Consider the following 18,297-nt stretch of genomic DNA (forward strand, 5'->3'; position numbering starts at 1 on the left):
AAAAAAAAAAAAATTCTTTATTTGATTGTTGATGAAGATGTGGTACAAACAAGGAATTCTCACACATTGTCAAAAACATAATTTTAAGTATATCTTCAATCATAAATTTTCTATTCTACATATGCTAAATAAAACAATTGAGAAGTGTTGTTTCTGTAATGCTAGTGCACTATGGCTGGAATATAGGTATTTTCCTTTTAATATTCTATAGGAAAATAAAAAATATGCAATGTCTGACTTTTAATCATGCTTGTTTAATTTTGGCTCCTAGTGGAAGTTTTAAATGGTACACGACCACTTTGGAAAAACAGTTTGGCAAAAAAAAAAAAAAAAAAAAAAGCTAAAGTTGTGAAACTTCTGTGACCAACTGTTTTAGTCTATTTTGTTCTACAATACAACAAAATACCTGAGTCTGGGTAAGTTATAAAGAACAGAGACTGTTTCTCATAGTTCTGGAGAAATCTTAGAAGTTTGAAAGACTGACATCTGGAGAGAACTTGCTGCAGTGTCCCATGGTAAAAAGAAAAGAACATGGAAGAGAGGGAGAGGAAAAAGAGGCTTGAACTTATCAAAACAACTAATGTACTCCAAACATAAGAGCACTAATCCATTCATAAAGACAAAGCCCTCATGACCTAGCTTCTTAAAGGTCCCACCTCTCAACACTGCTGCCTTGGGAATCCAACAATTTCAAACTTTGGGGGACACATTTAAACAATAGTACTCACCAATCCTAATCATAAGATTACAAGAAGTACTGATGCATACTACAACATAGATGAACCTTGAAAATATTAGGTTATATGAAAGAAGCCAGATTCAAAGACCACAAAGTATATGCTTCTGAACAGATGAAATATAATACAGTACAAAGAGACAAAAGAAAGTATATTCACAGTTGCCTAGGGCTGGAGAAAAATGGGAGATAACTGCTAATAGCTATGAGATTTCTTTCTGGGCATAAAAGTGTTAAATTAGTGGTAATCATTGCACAATTTTGTAAATATCCTAGAAACCATGAAATTGTATACTTTAGATGGGTGTGTTTAAAAAAATTTGTAGTTGTAGATAGATGGTATGCCTTTCTTTTGTTTCATTTTTATGTGATGCTAAGGATTGAACTTAGTGCCTCACACATGCTAAGCAATTGTCACTGAGCTATAGCCAGCCTTGGGGGTGTTTTGTTACATAAACCACAACTCTGTAAAATTTATAAATATTCATATAAATTATACTGTCATATAGAACTGCCCCCAATGACACCAATGACAAGTGATTGGGAACTGTTTTAGTGCCAATGTAACATAACACAAATTAAGATATTTGCTGCAAGGCAGAAAGACTGTTTAATTTGTAGATCAGACTACCATCACCTTAACCCAGAATCAATCCTAGCATTACTAAAGTTGGTCAACCAGGAATTATGTTTTATTATGAGTAAAAAGAGGCATGGTATATTCTAGCCAAAAATGTTCATAACTACATCAAGCTTTTTAACTGTCAACTTTAATCCCCCATCCCCCACCCCCCGCCTACTAGGGACTGAATCTAGGTATACCCTACCACTGAGCTACATCTTTATCCTTTTTTAACTTTTTATTTTGAAGCAAATCTCAATAAACTGCCAAGACTGAATCTGTCAATCCTCTTGTGTTAGCCTCTGACGTGGCTGGGACTACAGGCATGTGCCACCATACCCTGATAACCTGTAAACTTAAGTTTAGAGAAAAATACAGGAATGTATAAGGAACAACCACAAAACCATTCTTGGAACAACTGGCCCAGAGAAAGTCGGTGTTAGTGAAAAATAAGGATTATGATAAATTAAAGAGACATAAGGAAATTAAAACATTTATTTACATGGAAAGTGGGCATATCTTTCTATAATAGCAAGCTGATCTCATTAGCAAAATAGAAATAGAAACCTACACTGTGCTTAGAAAATGATCTGGAAAAAATGCAAAGTGTAGTAATTTCTGAATGGGAATATTAGTGTTCACCTTTGCATATTTATATATTCTAACATCACATACTACATATATGCTGCTTGCAATACAAAATAATAAAGTAGGAGCTTTATTAATATTGATGCTCAAGCCTACTTCAAATTTTAAAAGGTTGAGAACTATTGCTTTAAGAATTGGGGTCAGGGATGGGGTTGTAGCTCAGTGGTAGAGCACTGCCTAGCACATGTGAGACACTGGGTGATCCTCAGCACTACACAAAATAAATAAAATAAAGTTACTGCATCTGTCTACAACTAAAAAAAGAATTGGGATGAGACAGGCACAGTGGCGCTTTCCTATTAATTCCAGCCACTTGGGAGGCTGAAGCAGGAACATCCTGAGTTTGAGCTCAGTCTTGTCAATTCAATGAGACCATGTTACCATAAGATAAATAAAATGGGTAGAGTTTTAGTTCATGGTAGAGAGCCCCTGGATTCAATCCTTAGTAATACACACATACACATGTGCAAATTGGGAATGGACAAAAGAAAATTTATTATCTTTTCAGGAACAGCAAAATCAGAGAGAAACATACAAATGAAAAGAGGCTTAAAAGATTGCCAGCTAATTGCAGTATGTGGGACCTAGATCCTAACTCAAAAAGTCAACAACCAGATTCCTTGGTTGAAAATAAACCATATTTAGGTAACAAGAAAAGGAATTTATCAAAGCACCCACTGAGATTCAAAGAATGAATGAGAGGTTCCTTGACTTGGCAAATATGCAAAAATACAAGGGAAGTGAAGCACTCAAAACTAATGCCAAAGCCACAACACAGGAAGAGCCTGCTCAGGAAACTGGCCCAGCTAGCACTGCCACCATCAACTGGAATGAATTCCAAACTGTCATTCCTTTGCATCTTACTCCAGATGCACATCCCCAGTGAAGTGTATTCAACTGGCACAGCTTGGGTCACACAACCCAACTTTAGCTGTCAGGGGTTCTATATATTAGGTACATGTGTGTACACAGTTTTTCTAGCTCCTCTCCCACAAACACTCACAAAAAGGAAATAAAGGAAGGGGGTTAAAATGATAAAACAAAAGATGCAACAAAGATAATTTTAAAGCCCAATTAGTACACAGGGATTCTGCCCATCTTGCCATTAATAATAAACTTTAATCATTATGCCTTCTTATGCTTTATTGTACCAAGCAAGAATCATTTCCTGAGAAGTAATTCCAGAAGGTAGTAAATAGTAATATTTACGCCTTTTCCAGGTAATCTAGTTTCCGATATTCTGTAATTCAAAGGTCACAAGCACACACCAAACCTAAAAACTCATTATCCCACCACATTAAAAAAAAAAAGGGGGGGGGGCTAGGCATGCTAAAATAAGACCAAGATAAGGTTAATTCTATCACAGCCCAAGCTATTAAACACAAAACAGAAGCATATTTATCACCTGATGCAATCTGACACATTAAATTCTGGATATAAGATTCAGAAAACTAAACAAATTACATTTATACAAAATTCTGAAAACAGAGGCTTTGTTTGTTTTGCAGTACTGAAGATTGAACCCAGTGGAACTCTCACATTCCAACCCCTTTTTATTCTGAGATAGGTCTAAGTTGCCGAGACTGGTCTTGAACTTCTGATCCTCTTGCTCAACCTCCTACATGGCTGGGATTATAGCACATGTCACTGTACCTGGCTAATTATGAAGTTTTTAAAACTAGCAAAAACATTTTGATGGCATTTGCTCTGAAGTAACTACATCAAGCACACTACAAACAAGTGTTTCAGTAAAGATAATTTTTATCAAATAGTTTCAACTGCACTGATCCTGAAAGGGGTGTTTTGTATGAATACAACTAAATAGTGACTAAATAGTGATAACTAAATGGTGACATTTACAAAACCGCACAGTTTTTATAACTGATTTAACAGGAGTGATTACTATGGACTTGGGAGGCTGGGGCAGGAGGATCACAAGTTCAAGGTCAGCCTCAGCAACTTAGCAGGGCCCTGAGTAACTCAGCAAAACCCAGTCCCAAAATAAAAAAAGGGATGGAAAGGTAGCTCAGTGGTAAAGTGCCTCAGGGTTCTTGGGGGGGGGGGTTGGGTTTAATTCCCTGTGTGTATATGTGTGTGTGGGGGGGTATTTCCTCCCCTACAGTTTTATCCTCTAGCTATTAGCAGTTTACCATCTGGGAGTACTATACCACTGAGCTATATCTCCAGTCCTTTGTATTTCTTATTTTGAGACAGATCTAGCTAAATTGACCAGGGTGGCCTGGAACTTTGGGATTCTCCTTCCTCAACTTCCTGAGTTGCAGGAATTACAGACATGCAGCACTACACCAGGCTCAAAAAATCCAATTTAAGAGAAATTATTTTGGCTCAATTTTATAATATACAACTAGGAAAAGAAAAAGAAAAAAAAAGGCAGGAAACAAACTAGCTGGAAAAGTTAATACTGAATTGGGCAGCAAAGCAAAAGCAAACCAAACACTTCACTTTACACAGCATGTTTGAGGGCAAATGACCAAAACAATTACTCTATGCTGTTCAATAGTACAACTGCAGGGAAATTATATAGATGAGAACCACTGAATAAACTAGGAAAAAAAAATTCACAGAATCATCTACACTCCTCCCCAACCCCACATCAAATTGCAATCTAAGTCTCTGTATCAACTACCAATTTACAGAGAATCAGGAAAATCTAGAATATGAGAAACTTTGCAAAACAAACGACCTGGTTTCTTTTTAACAAAATGCAAGGGAAAAAATGAAGGGGAAACTAATGAAAAGAGGCTCAAAGGATGTTAGCCAATTGCAGTTATGTGGGAACCTGGATCCTGAATCAAATTAGAAAAGTCAACTGAAAACTAACATCTAATAAGGGAAACTACTCTGTGTGCCAAGATATCACTGAATTTCATTAGAATGGTATGTAAGAGATTCATTAATGTCAATATCATCAAACAAATCACAAAGTGATTATTATGAGACAACATTTTAAGAACTCTACAAATATTATTTATTTATCACAACAACCCTAGAATAAGGTACTATTATCCCTACTTAACAGATGAAATATGCATAGAATTTCATCTGAGTAACTCTCCTAAGGTCACAAGGTGTACATGGTGAAGCTGACATTTAATCCAGGTTGTTTCTCTACAAAGCTGGTGCCCTTTGCTACCATATTATCCCATCTCTCTCTATGAGTGGTGAAAACTGTCCTTTTGAATCTCAGAGAAAACTGCCTGAATCCTCATTTCCTACCATGTTACCAGATTAATTACCTTCTGGAAAACTGTATACAAATATGGAGAAGTGTTAATATAATCTATTTTAAACAAGTGTTGAAAGGAAACGAGATTATATACTGGAATTATTTTACAGCATCCAACATGATACCCACAATAAATGATTCCCACTGCTCTTCCTACCATACCAAAGTAATTAATAAAGTGCATGAAAAGTAGAATAGATGTAATATTTGTGTGCATGTATGGTGCTGGGATTGAACCCAAGAGGTCCTAAACGCTAAAGCAGTGCTCTACCCCAAAGCCAGCAGTTTTAATTAATCAACTGAAAAGCCCCAAACCAACTTTTCCGTAAACTTATAAACTTCAAGGACAGCAATTACTCAGAAGTTTTTATATACTAAAATTTAAACCTACAAGAAGCCAAAAAAGGGTTTGTAAACTAAATTTAAAATAGACACTTTTTTGGTACTGAGGACTGAACACAGGGATACTTCACCACTGAGCTGCATCCCCAGTGGTTTTTTTTGTTTTTTTTTTTTTTTTTGAGAGAGAGGGTCTTGTTAAGTTCCTGAGAGCCTAAATTTCTGCGCCAAGTCTTGAACTTATGTTCCTTATATCTCAACCTTCCCAGCCATTGGGTTACAGGCGTGCAACACCATGCCTGGCAAGATACAATCTTAAATGAGTTTTCTGGAGAAAAAAATTTTTACTCTACTAATAAAACTACTGTCCAATTTTTTTTTGGTCGGGGGAGGTACTGGGGTTTGAACCCATGGACACTATACCATTGAGGTACATCCCTAATCCTTTTTATTTTGAGAAAGGGTCTCACTAAGTTGCTGAGGCAGGTCTCAAACTTGCAATCCTCCTGTCTCAGCCTCCTGAGTAGTTGGAATTGTACGGTTGTGTCACTGTGGCCAACTATCCAACTTTCTTCATAGTGGTAATTCTCTAGAGAATTATAGATTAACATGAGGCAATGAGCACTTAATGAGAATATTAAAATTACTTCTATAAGAAAAGATGGGGACTGGGGTTGTTGCTCAGTGGCAGAGTGCTTGCCTTGCACATGTGAGGCACTGGGTTCAATCCTCAGCATCACATAAAAATGAATAAGTGAAATAAAGATATTACATCCATCTATAACTAAAAAATATATTAAAAAAAGAAAGAAAAGACAGGTAGGCTAAGCATGTGACTAAAATGTGCAAAGCCCTAGGTTTGATTCCCAGCAACACAAAAAAGAAAGACCAAAAGCTATGTTGTTATCCTGCAAGTATTTTTATGCTTAATATGTTAAACTGTAAAATTCTTTGGTGTCAGAAATGTTTTATGAAATCATCCAAATATTCCCAGCTCCTAGTACACCAAAACTATCCTGATAGTACAGCTTCCAGTGTTTCTTAAAAGAATGATTGATCTCTTTTGCTGAAAAGTGAAATATGCCCAATAGAGCAACTAAAGGCTGATTATTTACTTTAGTAAAGGAAACAACTAACAGACATCTTTAAATACGTCCCTAGTATATTTGAAATTGCCTATAAAGATTTAATTTACTTTATATTAGGTATATATGTTGCTTATTAGTTAAGGGATACCTATGGACAAAAAAAATAAATTAAGAGGAATTGAACTTCTTAAGTTTAAATACTGGCAATTTTGTTTGGAGCAGACTTTAGTGGGAAATAAAAATTACTGATTCAGAAATAACTCGAGGCATAAGGTCTCCAACAGCATAACCACATACTAAATTACAGACACAACCAACTATAGCAACTTCTGAGACAGCAAGCATGTTATCTGTACATTACCTAGATTCCAACAGACCCTCATCTGTCTGAAATGACACAAATGCTTTTTTTATGAATTATTTTTTAATTTGGGATTCCTTAAAAGGTTTTGTTTTGCTTCTCATTTTTCCAAGTCTTACTTTCATGTTTAAAGGCAGCAGTCATAGGGTCAAGCACAATAACTTAGAGGTTTCTGGACTGGCAACTGTAGCTCAGAGGTAGATGGCACTGTCCTGTGTTTGATACCCAGCACCAAAAAAGGAGAATAAGAATGAAAAAACAAAAAAACAAACAAACAAACAACAACAAAAATCCCCACATTTCTTAGACTCAAATACTGTCTTCTACCTACTAGCTGAATTAGTCTCTGTCTCATTCTTCTCAACTCTAAAATGGGAAAATAAAACAGTATTGCCAGGTGTGGTAGCTACCCTGCCTGTAATCTCAGTAGTTCAGGATCCTCAAAACTTCAAAGCCAGCCTCATCAAAATTGAGGTGCTAAGCAACTCTGTGAGACCCTGTCTCTAAATAAAATACAAAATAGGGCTGGGGATATGGCTCAGTGGTCAAGTGTCCCTGAGTTCAATCCTCAGTTCCAAACAACAACAACAACAACTACACACAAAAAAAACAGTATCTAAGAATTCTGAGCAACAGGCAGTCCCTGGTACATTAGACTAAAACCATAAAACCAAGATATACAATCTACTGAAATATGATTCAGAGGGCTGGGGCTGTAGCTCAGTGGCAGAACACTTGCCCAGCATGTGTGAGGCACTGGGTTCGATTCTCAGCACCACATAAAAATAAATAAATAAAATAAAGTCATGCTGTCCATCAACAACTATTAAAAAAAAAAGTACTTCCACATTTCTCATTATTCCATATTTATTAAAATGGTCAAATGTGCTTTTCTCAGCTAAGGTTTTAAAACAGCCACTGGTAAGAAAACTGTTGAATTCATTCAAAATAATGGCTTCCCATCTCCCCCATCCCCCCAAGTTAAAAGCTCTGAAAACAAACTATCCAGAATGAACTGAAAGAATGTTTTTTTATCAACTTGTACAGTTTTGGGTACCCTGTTAAAGTTTCACCCAAGTACAGTAAACAACAATGTCAAAACACAAAGCAAATAGTCATTTTTATAAAGAACTTGAAATGATTTTGTTGTAAAACCACCAAGGTAAGTACAGAAAAATTCCTAGGGGAATTGACAAAATAAGTTTATGTGTTTGAAAGAATGTAGAAAGACATATGCTAAGGAAGAGAACTATTTGTTTTACTACTAACTTCGACGATTTTTTTCACAATAGCATTTTAACTATTTTATCTTTTAAAGGGAAACCTGAAACTCAAGTTCCTTTCCAAATACTGTAAATTTACTGTTTCTGGTTTCCAATCTATGAAGTTTTGTTTGCAGTTAAAACCAACTATTTTTTGTTGGTTTTTAAGAAGTAAACAAAATGACAGTCTTTGTTTAAAAAGGCACAACAATCAGGTGCCACATATCTAAACTGTTTTCATTTGCTGAATTATCTCACACCATTGTAAATGTCCCTAGTTTAACAGCACCCGATTTCCTTTCAAGTACAGATATAAAAAAATCTTAGAAAAGATAATCCAAAATATCACTCATTTCATTTTTGGATGTTAACTTATAGAGTAAAGAAAAGAACGTTCTGTTATTAAACTAAAACACAAACCACCATTAACTCTGCGTCTTCCTGGTAAGCAATATATTAATATCAAAGTTAAAAGCAACAATTTCAATAAATAACAAGCCAACCTCAGAGCACAACGATGGCAGATAAAACTGACACCACAGCACAATTTGAGCTATAAGCAACTACCAAAATCAAAAAACAAAAACCGCACCCATTCTTAAGTAAACTTTTGGAGTAAGCAAACTTTCAGAACCCTACCTTTGTTTCCACCTAACAAAAGAAGTCTTCAATACACCAATAATAAAAAATAAAAACAACTAAAAGAACAAAAGATCCAGTTAATGTTTTATAGCGAAAAACTATCAAAAATGTTACGACATGTTAACGAATTTAAGTTATCCAAGAACAAGGTACTTCCCCTAGCTACAGCCATTTTAGATTCAGCTTTTCTTTTGGATTCCACGAATTGGGGAATAGAGTTAAAACGGGGGGCGGGGGGGTGTGATACAGGCTGGAAGACTTCAAGATCACCAGCTTTCTCTCCCCAGGAGAGGGGGCCTGGTTGACACTGGAAAAGACAATCTAAATGAAAACACCCTGCTCCCACGGAGAACTGGGACAGCGGACGTGAAAGTTCCTCTTTTTCCCCTCAGCTATCCCACATCTGACTTACACGACTTTTTCCTCCTAGGTTTTCCTAATTAAAGCCTTTGGTTCTCATTCTAAGGGAAGAAAAAGAAACATGTAAACCGAGCCACTTCACCACCTTGCAGCAGTAACGCCTCGAGAGGAAGAAGCCAGAGAGCCGCAGGTGAGCGTTCCGACCCAAGACTAAAGTGAAGTAGGCGCGCTCTGGCGGCGACGCTCGTGTGCAAAGCTCCACGCGCGCGGGGGAGGGGGGTGCCCCGTGCGAACTACAGGACCCGTGGGTTCCGCTCACCCATCCCACGGCGGACCTGTGCTCAACCACCTGTGTAAAACCTTCCTCCAACTAGTTTTAACACACGGCCGGTGAGGCACCGGGCGGAGCCCCGCGCTGAGCCAAGGCGCCAGGGTCCCCTACCGCTCCGCAGTCCGGAACTCCCACTCACCAAGCAGCGGCGGGGCTACAGCCAAGGACAAGACGCGGCGTCTAAGGACGCGTCCCCAGTTTCTTGGACCGGCAAAGGTGACTAGCCCACAACCATAACAAAGCTCTTCCCAAAATGGCTGCCCGGCCCACAAGGCCCAGGAGGGGCAGAGTGGGTGGAGGAGGAGCGAAGAACCAGCCGGCCTTCTCCCACCCCCGACCCCGCCTCATACACGCCCACCCGCAAGAGCGCATGCGCACAGGCACTGCTCCGGTGACACTACTGGGGATCGCCGCGTTTCAGACTGTCAACGTTCGGCCGAGGGAATGGCGGTTATTCCCTGCCCCGCCCCCAGCTCCCTTTGGCGTGGCTCAAGGTGGTGCACGGTCGCTCTTGCCCCAGTGCAGAGTAGAATCCCTTGCCTTTCCTTGTGCTGAACGGCAAAGACCAGCTGAGTTTAGTAGTTTTCCTTCATATCCTCCAGGCCAAACACTCGGGCCTGGGTGCGGGTGAATGAGTGGGTGGAAATGTATTTGGGTACCCGGTCTTCCCCGCCCATTCTTTCTTCAGCCTCCCACACTCCGCCTCTGGGCTACCTCGCATCGCCGAACTACTTCAACCAAAACTAGCAAATCGGTATCGGAAGGATCAGTGTTTCCCGACCCCTGCCCACCTTCCGCTCCTTCACACGTGCGTGTCCTTGAGACTCCAGCCCCCAGCGGGCCTCAGGGCTCTGCTCCACAGGCCTGCGAGGGTCGGCGCGGCGCGTTACCCGCCGGGAGCCGTAGTTCCTGGGCACCGCAGGCGTCGCGCCCCCGCCCCAACGTAGGGCGGGCTTCTCACCGGGCCTGCGCCTTTGGTAAGGCGAGAAGCTGTTTCTCCTACCCGACGTCTCATTGGGTATCGCAGGACGGGAAGGGGCGGCGCTACTATGCCAGAGAAGGAAATAAAGTGAAAGCCCAAAGACTTTAAAGAGTTATTATTATGTAGAGTTTACTGAGGTCCTATTCTGCAGCCGTATCAGAATGATGGTAACCAGAAAAGTAGACAAGCTGAATCCGGAGGCATGGGGGAAAGTGCCCGGCGTGGGCACCTAGACAAATGAGCTCTTCAAATTGTCTTCTGGCTTTATCCTTAAAGACGGAAAGACGCTCAGATTACCTGGTATAATTTCCTTTGACAGACTGACAAGAGACCCAAAGAAGAGAGGGGACTTGCCCAAGGTCACAGAAACAAGAAATAAATTGAAGCCGAGGGTGGCAGAGGAATCATCCCCCAAACCCAAGGTTCTTAACGCTAACCTTGCTTCATAGAAGTGAAGATCCTGCTTCTTTGTGCTCTTTATTCCTTAAAAAAAAAGTTTGTAGGTCCTAGGAAAGAGAATGAAGTAAAAACATTCCCTTCCCAACAGTAGTAAAGAACAATAACACGGAATAAGATGTGTCCGGTCAATCCAACTCCGTTGTTTTGCAAAGTAAAATGAGTTCCGGAGATGGCAATTTGGCCAAGTCACACTTGACCTAGACTCCAAGTCGTCTACTTTCCTCCTTTACCATCACTGAGATTGTTTCAGTTGTTGCACTCTACCTTCCCGAAGCTGCAGGCAGATTCTGTTAGCTTGGAATCCTGGAAGAGAGACCGTTCAGGTACCCTGTTCAACAGTCGACTTCAACTAGAATTGAGATTTTTTTAGAAGAATGACGTCAAGACGGAAAACCAGGCGTGGGAACGTTTGCGCCAAGTCAGGTTCCCACCCGGACTCATTTTTTCGGGTTCCAGGATGTGAGGAGTGTATAACTCCATTTTCCGGAACTGTGCCTTTCCGCGAATCCCTGTCCTTGAAGTTTAGCTTGCCTTTTTACTGGCGCGACGCTGGCAAGTAAGTTAAGTATCTGGGCCACAAAGGTGCACGTTCGGAACGCGGTCATCAAGAGATTGGTAGTAATAGAAGAAGCGAGTACTTTTTGCCAAGATTTTTCGTAGATCCTTGCGTCAAAACCCTTTCCCTTTCCTAAAATGTCGGCTTGAGCCTTGCAATTTGCACTCCTTCCATTGAGGAAATGGGAACATTTGAAAGTTTTTATACGAATTGGAACCCGACGTGGTAGCGCACGCTAGCGACTCGGGAGGCTGAGGCAAGAGGATTACAAGATTGAGGCCAGCCTCAGCAATTTACTGAGGCCCTAAGCAACTTAGCAAGCCCCTGTCTCAAATAATAAAAAAGGCCACAGACGTTCAATCCTGGGACCAAAAAAAAAAAAAAGAGTCTCTGAAATGGTAGATTAGCCCTGGGGTCTTTGTCCTTTATTTCCGTGGTGTCACCGATTCCGTCGTCTTTAGGCCGTCAGTCTTTGCTTTAATACTCACGTGTCACAGTGGTTAGGGAGTCCCTGATGAAGGTAGGGGGAAGGTTGAGATTTTAAATGGTATGATTTGGAAAGCCCTAAGAAATTGATTTTGATCAAAAGTGGAGGTGTGGGGTGTCAGGGTTTAGGTGTTATCCAAAGTACTTGGAAGCCCACAGACAACTGGCACTTGCTATCCTCCTGCCTCAGCCTCCCCAGTTACCGGGAGTACAGGCCTGTGACTCCAAACCTGGCTAAGTTTTGTTTTTTGAAACATCGAGTTTCTCAAGAATGGGAATATCAGGGGCTGGTATCGAAGCTCAGAGGTAGAGCATTTACCTAGCATGTGTGAGGGATTGGTTTTGATACTTAGCACCACATAAAAAATAAAATAAATGTGTTACGACAAAAACCACATTGTATCATTAAAAAAAAGAGAATGGGACTGACAGATTTAGATTCATAATTTCACTCATTTCCATTAACTTGGTTGCTTAAGTTAATCAGGTTCTTTACCAGTCCCTCCAGAGTAAGACAAGAATAACTGTTTTGTTTTTGTATTGGGGATTGAACCTAGAGGTGTTTAACCACTGAGCCACATTTCCAGGCCTTTTTTATGTTTTTAAGAGAAAAGGTCTTGCTGAGTTGCTTAGGGCATTACTAAATTGCTGAGGCTGGGTTTGGACTTGAGATCCTCCTGCCTCAGCCTCCTGAGCCACTGGGATAACAGGCATAGGCCACCACACCTAGTTTAAGAATAACTGTTAATATTGAGTGCTAGCTTTGTGTTAGGGACAGTTCTCAGCTATTACATTTAACTAAACTTTTACAACCACCTGTGAAGTAGCTGTTACTACTCTTACTTGTTTTTGTAGTGCCAAGGATTGAACCCAGGGATCCCTGTGTCCTAGACAGTCACTCTGCTTTGGATCTATACTCCCAGGCCCTTTATTTAAAAGGTGAGTGAACTGCACCATAACAATGTTAAGTAATTTATCCACAGCTAGTAAGGGGTAGAGCCAGGGTTCCAACCCAGATTGTTTGACACCAAAGTGTTCACTCTAATAGGTCAGTCTGTCTCAGTATCCAGTTACTAAGGTTATTGTGAGCAGTAAAGTCAATGCATATAAAACATGTAGTTTTGGTGCCTGGCTCATAACTAAATTGTATTTGTTGCTGCTGTGATTATTTTGAGCTGTAAACTCTTAAGCTCCAAAGTAGATAATTAAAAGAAACAGAGAGGCTATGACCTTCAGTTTTAAAGCTGGGACTCAAGGAAAATATCACACAGCTAGGGAAGTGGTAGAGGCATTTGTAAAATTCAGATCTTCTATGTCTCTGTGCATTACTATTTCTGTTAAACCAAACAGCCAAAGCTAAAAGGACAGTATAGGTGAGAAAAATATATATTTCCTTCATGTGTTACTGATTCTTTGAAAATGTTTGTGATTCTTTTTAAAGGAAATTCTGTTGTATGGAAAAAATTCTCATGAGTTACTACTTTTTAAAAATTAATGTGTTAAATGGAGTAGGATGGTACATACCTATAATTCCTGTATTGTGGAGGCTGAGGCTGGAGGGTACAAGTTCAAGGCCAGCCTCAGCAACTTAGCAAGATCCTATCTCAAAAATTAAAGGACTGGAAAATTGTGGTTTATATGTGTATTAAGAATTGTAATGCAAAAAAAAAAAATTAAAGGACTGGGAGGGCTGGGGCTATAGCTCAGGAGCTGAGCACTTGATTCGCATGTGTGAGACACTAGGTTCGGTCCTTAACACCACATAAAAATAAAATAAAGGCATTCTGTCCATCTATAACTACAAAATTTTTTTTAAAAAATTAAAGGACTGGGGCTGGGGATGTGGCTCAAGCGGTAGCGTGCTCACCTGGCATGTGTGTGGCCCGGGTTCGATCCTCAGCACTACATACAAACAAAGATGTTGTGTCCGCCGAGAACTAAAAAAAATAAATATTAAAAAAAAATTCTCTCTCTCTCTCTCTTTCTTTAAAAAAAAAAAAATTAAAGGACTGGGGGCTGGGATTGTGGCTCAGCGGTAGAGCACTCGCCTAGCATGGGCGGGATCCGGGTTCAATCCTCAGTACCACATAAAAATAAAGACATTGTGTTGTGTTCATCTACACCTAAAAAATAAATGTTTAAAAAAAATTAAAGGACTAGGAGTATAGCTCAGTGATAGAGTGCTTATCTACTGTGCAAGGCCCTGGGTCAATCCCCAGCACCACATACACATAAAATAAAAATTAAAAAGGGTTGGGGGATATTAGCATCCACAAGTCCCTGGATTCTACCCCAAGTACTGGGAAAATGTATAAAATGAGGAAAATTAAATGATATCTTGTTTTATATACAGCAGCATGCTTCTGATGTAAACCCTCCACTTAGATGTAAAAATACAATAATCAGAACTGCTTGACATCTTCCTGAACAAGACTCAATAGGGGCCAGTATGCTTCACTTCATCCAGAGGTTTTCTCAAGCATCTTCAAAGGTTGGTTTATTCAGCAAATATTAAGCACTGTTTGTCAAGAACTGCTGTGGCTGGGGCAGTACAAAAAAAATGACACAAATTTTTATTTTTATGTATTCAAGTGGGGGAAGGAGAATTGGATAAAATACAAAGTAAAATATTTAGTAATTCAAGTAGTAAGTATTGTGGAGAACTATATAGTGAGAAAAAGGAATAAGGAATATCAAGAATAGTGTTTCATATAGCGGGGTCAGAAATGAGGGACTGGACCATACAGATAGCTGGAAGAAGAGCATTCCAAATGGAGACAAAAGGGGAAAAAGTTTGGGATCATTCCTAGCATGTTTGAAGAATCATTAAGATTCTTACATAACTGTTAACACTTTTTGTTTCATCCAACACTTTTTTAGATTGTTCTGCTTAGTTGAAGTCTAGCATCTGCTTACTAAAGCATTGTATAAGAAGAAAAGGTAATTACTCTGGCTATGTACCTTTAAAGGCAGTGAAAATATATGGTCCTAGCTCTTGAGTCTACTAAAACAATGACAGTTAACACACAGTTTTAATTCACTGTGAGAAGAATTATAGAAGTTTGCATAGGATATTCATACAGGAGCCTAAAGTCAGATTGGAGAGATATTCAGGAAAGCTTAAAGACAAATTTTAAGAAAAAATGTAAATAGTAGGAGCTAGAACTCTAGGCAGAGACATGTATAAAGGCATAGAGCTATGGAAAGTTAATCACTTCTTCTTTTGTACTTTATAAATAGAAGAGATAAACAATTAATAGAAAGATAGAAGAGACAGTTTAGAAGGGCTAGTGCTAAAGACCTTGTGTTTACCTGCTCTTCATAAAGATATTTCTTCATGGCATAAAATTAGTGATAGGTCAAAATAGATCACTAGTTCTATTTGCTAGTTTCTTTTGCATGTTGTATAGCAATTTCTGTATTTCAGTAAGTTTAATAATTCATATATTTTTTATTTTTAATTGACAGGAATTACACGTTTTTGGGATATAGTGTATACTTGTTTAATACAAACAGGAGGCTGAGGCAGGAGGATTGCAAAAAATAATAACAATAATAACATTACTGTGGCAATGTCATGAGGGTAATCTCTTGTCAATTCAACCCATCTGTAAAGTTTGATGTGCTAATAGAAAGGGTGATGGTGGTATTGTGTTTACCTTTTTGTTGTTTGTTTTCAGATTGGAATTAACTAAAAATCTAGTGGGTTTCATTTTGTTTGTTTTAATTTTGTTTTCTGGTTGTTTTCTTTATAGATGCTGAAGTACCCATTCACAATGAGCATGGGAACCAGAAGGAGAATAGATATACTTTCTCTCAAATCATCTCTTCATCAGAACTTATTCCTTTTGTTTCCTACATCTTGTGTTTTCCCATCATTTCCAGTATGTATGAGCAAGACACGATGGTATCATACATCCCCATGCAGCTTTAAGAAGAAGCAGAAGCAAGTAGTACTTCCAGCCAGGCCACCGAGCACCATCACTTACCTGCCTGACAGCCCAAAGCCAGCATTATATATAACTTTGGCAGGGCTAATCCCTTTCATTGCTCCACCATTGATCATGGTCATGACCAAGACTTATATCCCTGAATTAGCTTTTACTCAGATGGCTTATGGAGCCAGTTTCCTATCTTTCTTGGGAGGAGTAAGATGGGGTTTTGCTCTGCCAGAAGGTAGTCCAGCTAAACCAGACTACCTTAATTTAGCTAATAGTGCAACTCCTGTTGTGTTTTCATGGTTTGCCATCCTTTTTTCTGAAGGACTCAGTGAAGCCATAGTCTTAGTAATAATAGGTTTGGGGATAGCATTACATGTTGAACTTTTTCTCTTGCCACATTATCCCAACTGGTTCAAGGCTCTAAGAATACTTGTCACTTTAGTGGCTTTTTTTTCATTTGTAGTCACATTACTACTTAAAGATATTTATCCAGAGAAAGGACCCAAGTAGAATAAATATAAAACTATTTGGTCAAGTAGAATAAATATAAAACTATTTTGTAAAGTTGCATTTTGGCATGACCTTTTATCTCTGTTTGGCTTTTTCCCCTTCACTAGCAGTGGTAGTTCTTTATATGTTGTTTTTCATTTCTAAAAATTATTTCATAGTAATTGCTTGAGAAAGAACAGGAAAATTCCTAACAGGTCTTTGTCATGCCATATTAGGTTGATTTACATTCAGTCTTTTTATGAATGATATGTCATCCACTTAAACATTTCAATGTTTGATCTTGAAAAATGTAAAATAAAAAAGCAAGACCCTGGGTTTGATCCTCAGTACCACATAGAAAAATAAGTAAATAAAATAAAGTTTTTTTTTAATCCTGTTAGAGCCTTATAATCATTAAAACAAACACATATGCAACTGTAATGCACTAATAAAAATATTAAAAAGAAATTCAATGGTGCCCCATGATATAGAATAATCAAAACCAGGAAATGGGGCACTGGGGATTTTATACATAGGCGTAAACATAAAGTTGAAAAAGGAAATGAGTGATCTAAAACGTGCTATAATGGTTTCCTATTGGAGGTTGGGGAAGACACCTGTAAGATACAGGACATGAATTGCCTGTCATTAATGATGAACTGCTTCTGGACCAGGACAGTAGATGTGTGGGTGTCATTTTTTTGACTTTGAACTATATGTTTACATTTTCATACATTTCTGGGCAGCCAAGTTTCCCAGTTTAAAAAGAAATTGGGGGCTGGTGCTGGGGCTCAGTGGTAGAGCATACACCTAGCATGTGTGAGGCAGTGGGTTCGATCCTCAGCACCACATAAAGTAAAATAAAGACGCTGTGTCCACCTCTAACTAAAGAAATTTAGAAAAAAAGAAAAGAAATTCGGAAAAAAAGAAACATAACACACACATTTTCCCACTTTGCAAAGAAAATATGTATCTGTGAATGCCTGAAAATAGTTGGTTACATGGAGTTTCACTGCAGTTCCTGGTGGGTATTTTATTTTACCTGGTATAACTTAGTTTTATGGGCTTAAAGGATTTGTGGCTCTAGAATCAACAGGGAACAATATCATGAGAGAAAGCTATATAATATGAGAGAAGAAATGGAGACATATAGTATTTATGAGGCTATTTGGCATAATATATATAGATACAGCTTTTACCTCCAACACCAAACAAAGTAAAAAATAAAATCACTATTACATGTAAATGATAAAACTCAAATAGAACCAACTTTATATTCTAATGAACCAGCCTATCTAGTTCTATGTCTATTAATTCATAGAGAAGCTTAAAAAAAAAAAAAGCAAAAGCAATCACTTGGATTTTAACTTGAAAACCTAGTCTCTAGAATTTCTAGTTTCACAAAAAATTTAGGTGGTATTAAGTACAAATCAATAAATTATATCACTTGGAGTGTGCTGTCTTTGTACAATATAAGAAATTGTCAGTTAACAAATTTTACAAATTATAAGATTAATGTTCCAGTAATTCCTACTGTGAAGAGCAATAATTTTGTTTACTTTCTTATGGGTTGAATTGTGTGTTAAAGTCTTCCTAATCCCTTTAGCATGTGACTTTACTCAGAGATAGGGCTTTTACATAGGGAATAAGTTTAATCTGTAACTCAAATTCTATTCAGATTAAGGAACTTCTTTGCTTCTAAATTGCATTTACACTACACTAATTTTTCCTTAATCTCAATTAACTCT

General features: G+C 38.5%; 2 protein-coding genes across 6 annotated transcripts in view; one reads left to right on the forward strand and one right to left on the reverse strand.

Moving 5' to 3' along the window:
• The window catches only part of Gpbp1l1 (GC-rich promoter binding protein 1 like 1), a 43,431-nt gene extending 32,014 nt beyond the window's left edge, over window positions 1-11,417 (reverse strand). The window contains exon 1 of one of the 3 annotated variants that reach the window (XM_078026180.1): window positions 11,056-11,417. The gene's annotated coding sequence lies outside the window, so the exon portion shown is untranslated. Of the gene's footprint in view, window positions 1-9,775; window positions 9,936-10,427; window positions 10,608-11,055 lie in introns of those variants that run through there. The other 2 variants (XM_078026179.1, XM_078026178.1) reach the window with 2 other exon arrangements.
• Window positions 11,418-11,483: 66 nt separating this feature from the next.
• Window positions 11,484-16,946, forward strand: Tmem69 (transmembrane protein 69). Of its 3 annotated transcripts, none has more exons than XM_013364875.4 (4): window positions 11,484-11,633; window positions 12,975-13,058; window positions 14,476-14,610; window positions 15,875-16,946. In XM_013364875.4, the coding sequence occupies exons 3-4, from the start codon at window positions 14,569-14,571 to the stop codon at window positions 16,568-16,570; spliced, it is 738 nt and encodes a 245-aa protein (XP_013220329.1). In that variant the 5' UTR covers window positions 11,484-11,633; window positions 12,975-13,058; window positions 14,476-14,568; the 3' UTR covers window positions 16,571-16,946. The 3 variants fall into 3 exon arrangements, with proteins under 3 accessions (XP_013220329.1, XP_005318034.1, XP_040144525.1); XM_005317977.4 differs by having other exon boundaries at window positions 11,485-11,633; window positions 14,473-14,610; XM_040288591.2 differs by lacking the exon at window positions 12,975-13,058 and having other exon boundaries at window positions 11,510-11,633; window positions 14,473-14,610.
• Window positions 16,947-18,297: the final 1,351 nt, after the last annotated feature.

The sequence above is a fragment of the Ictidomys tridecemlineatus genome, chromosome 11, assembly GCF_052094955.1.
Source record: "Ictidomys tridecemlineatus isolate mIctTri1 chromosome 11, mIctTri1.hap1, whole genome shotgun sequence".
NCBI lineage: Eukaryota > Metazoa > Chordata > Mammalia > Rodentia > Sciuridae > Ictidomys > Ictidomys tridecemlineatus.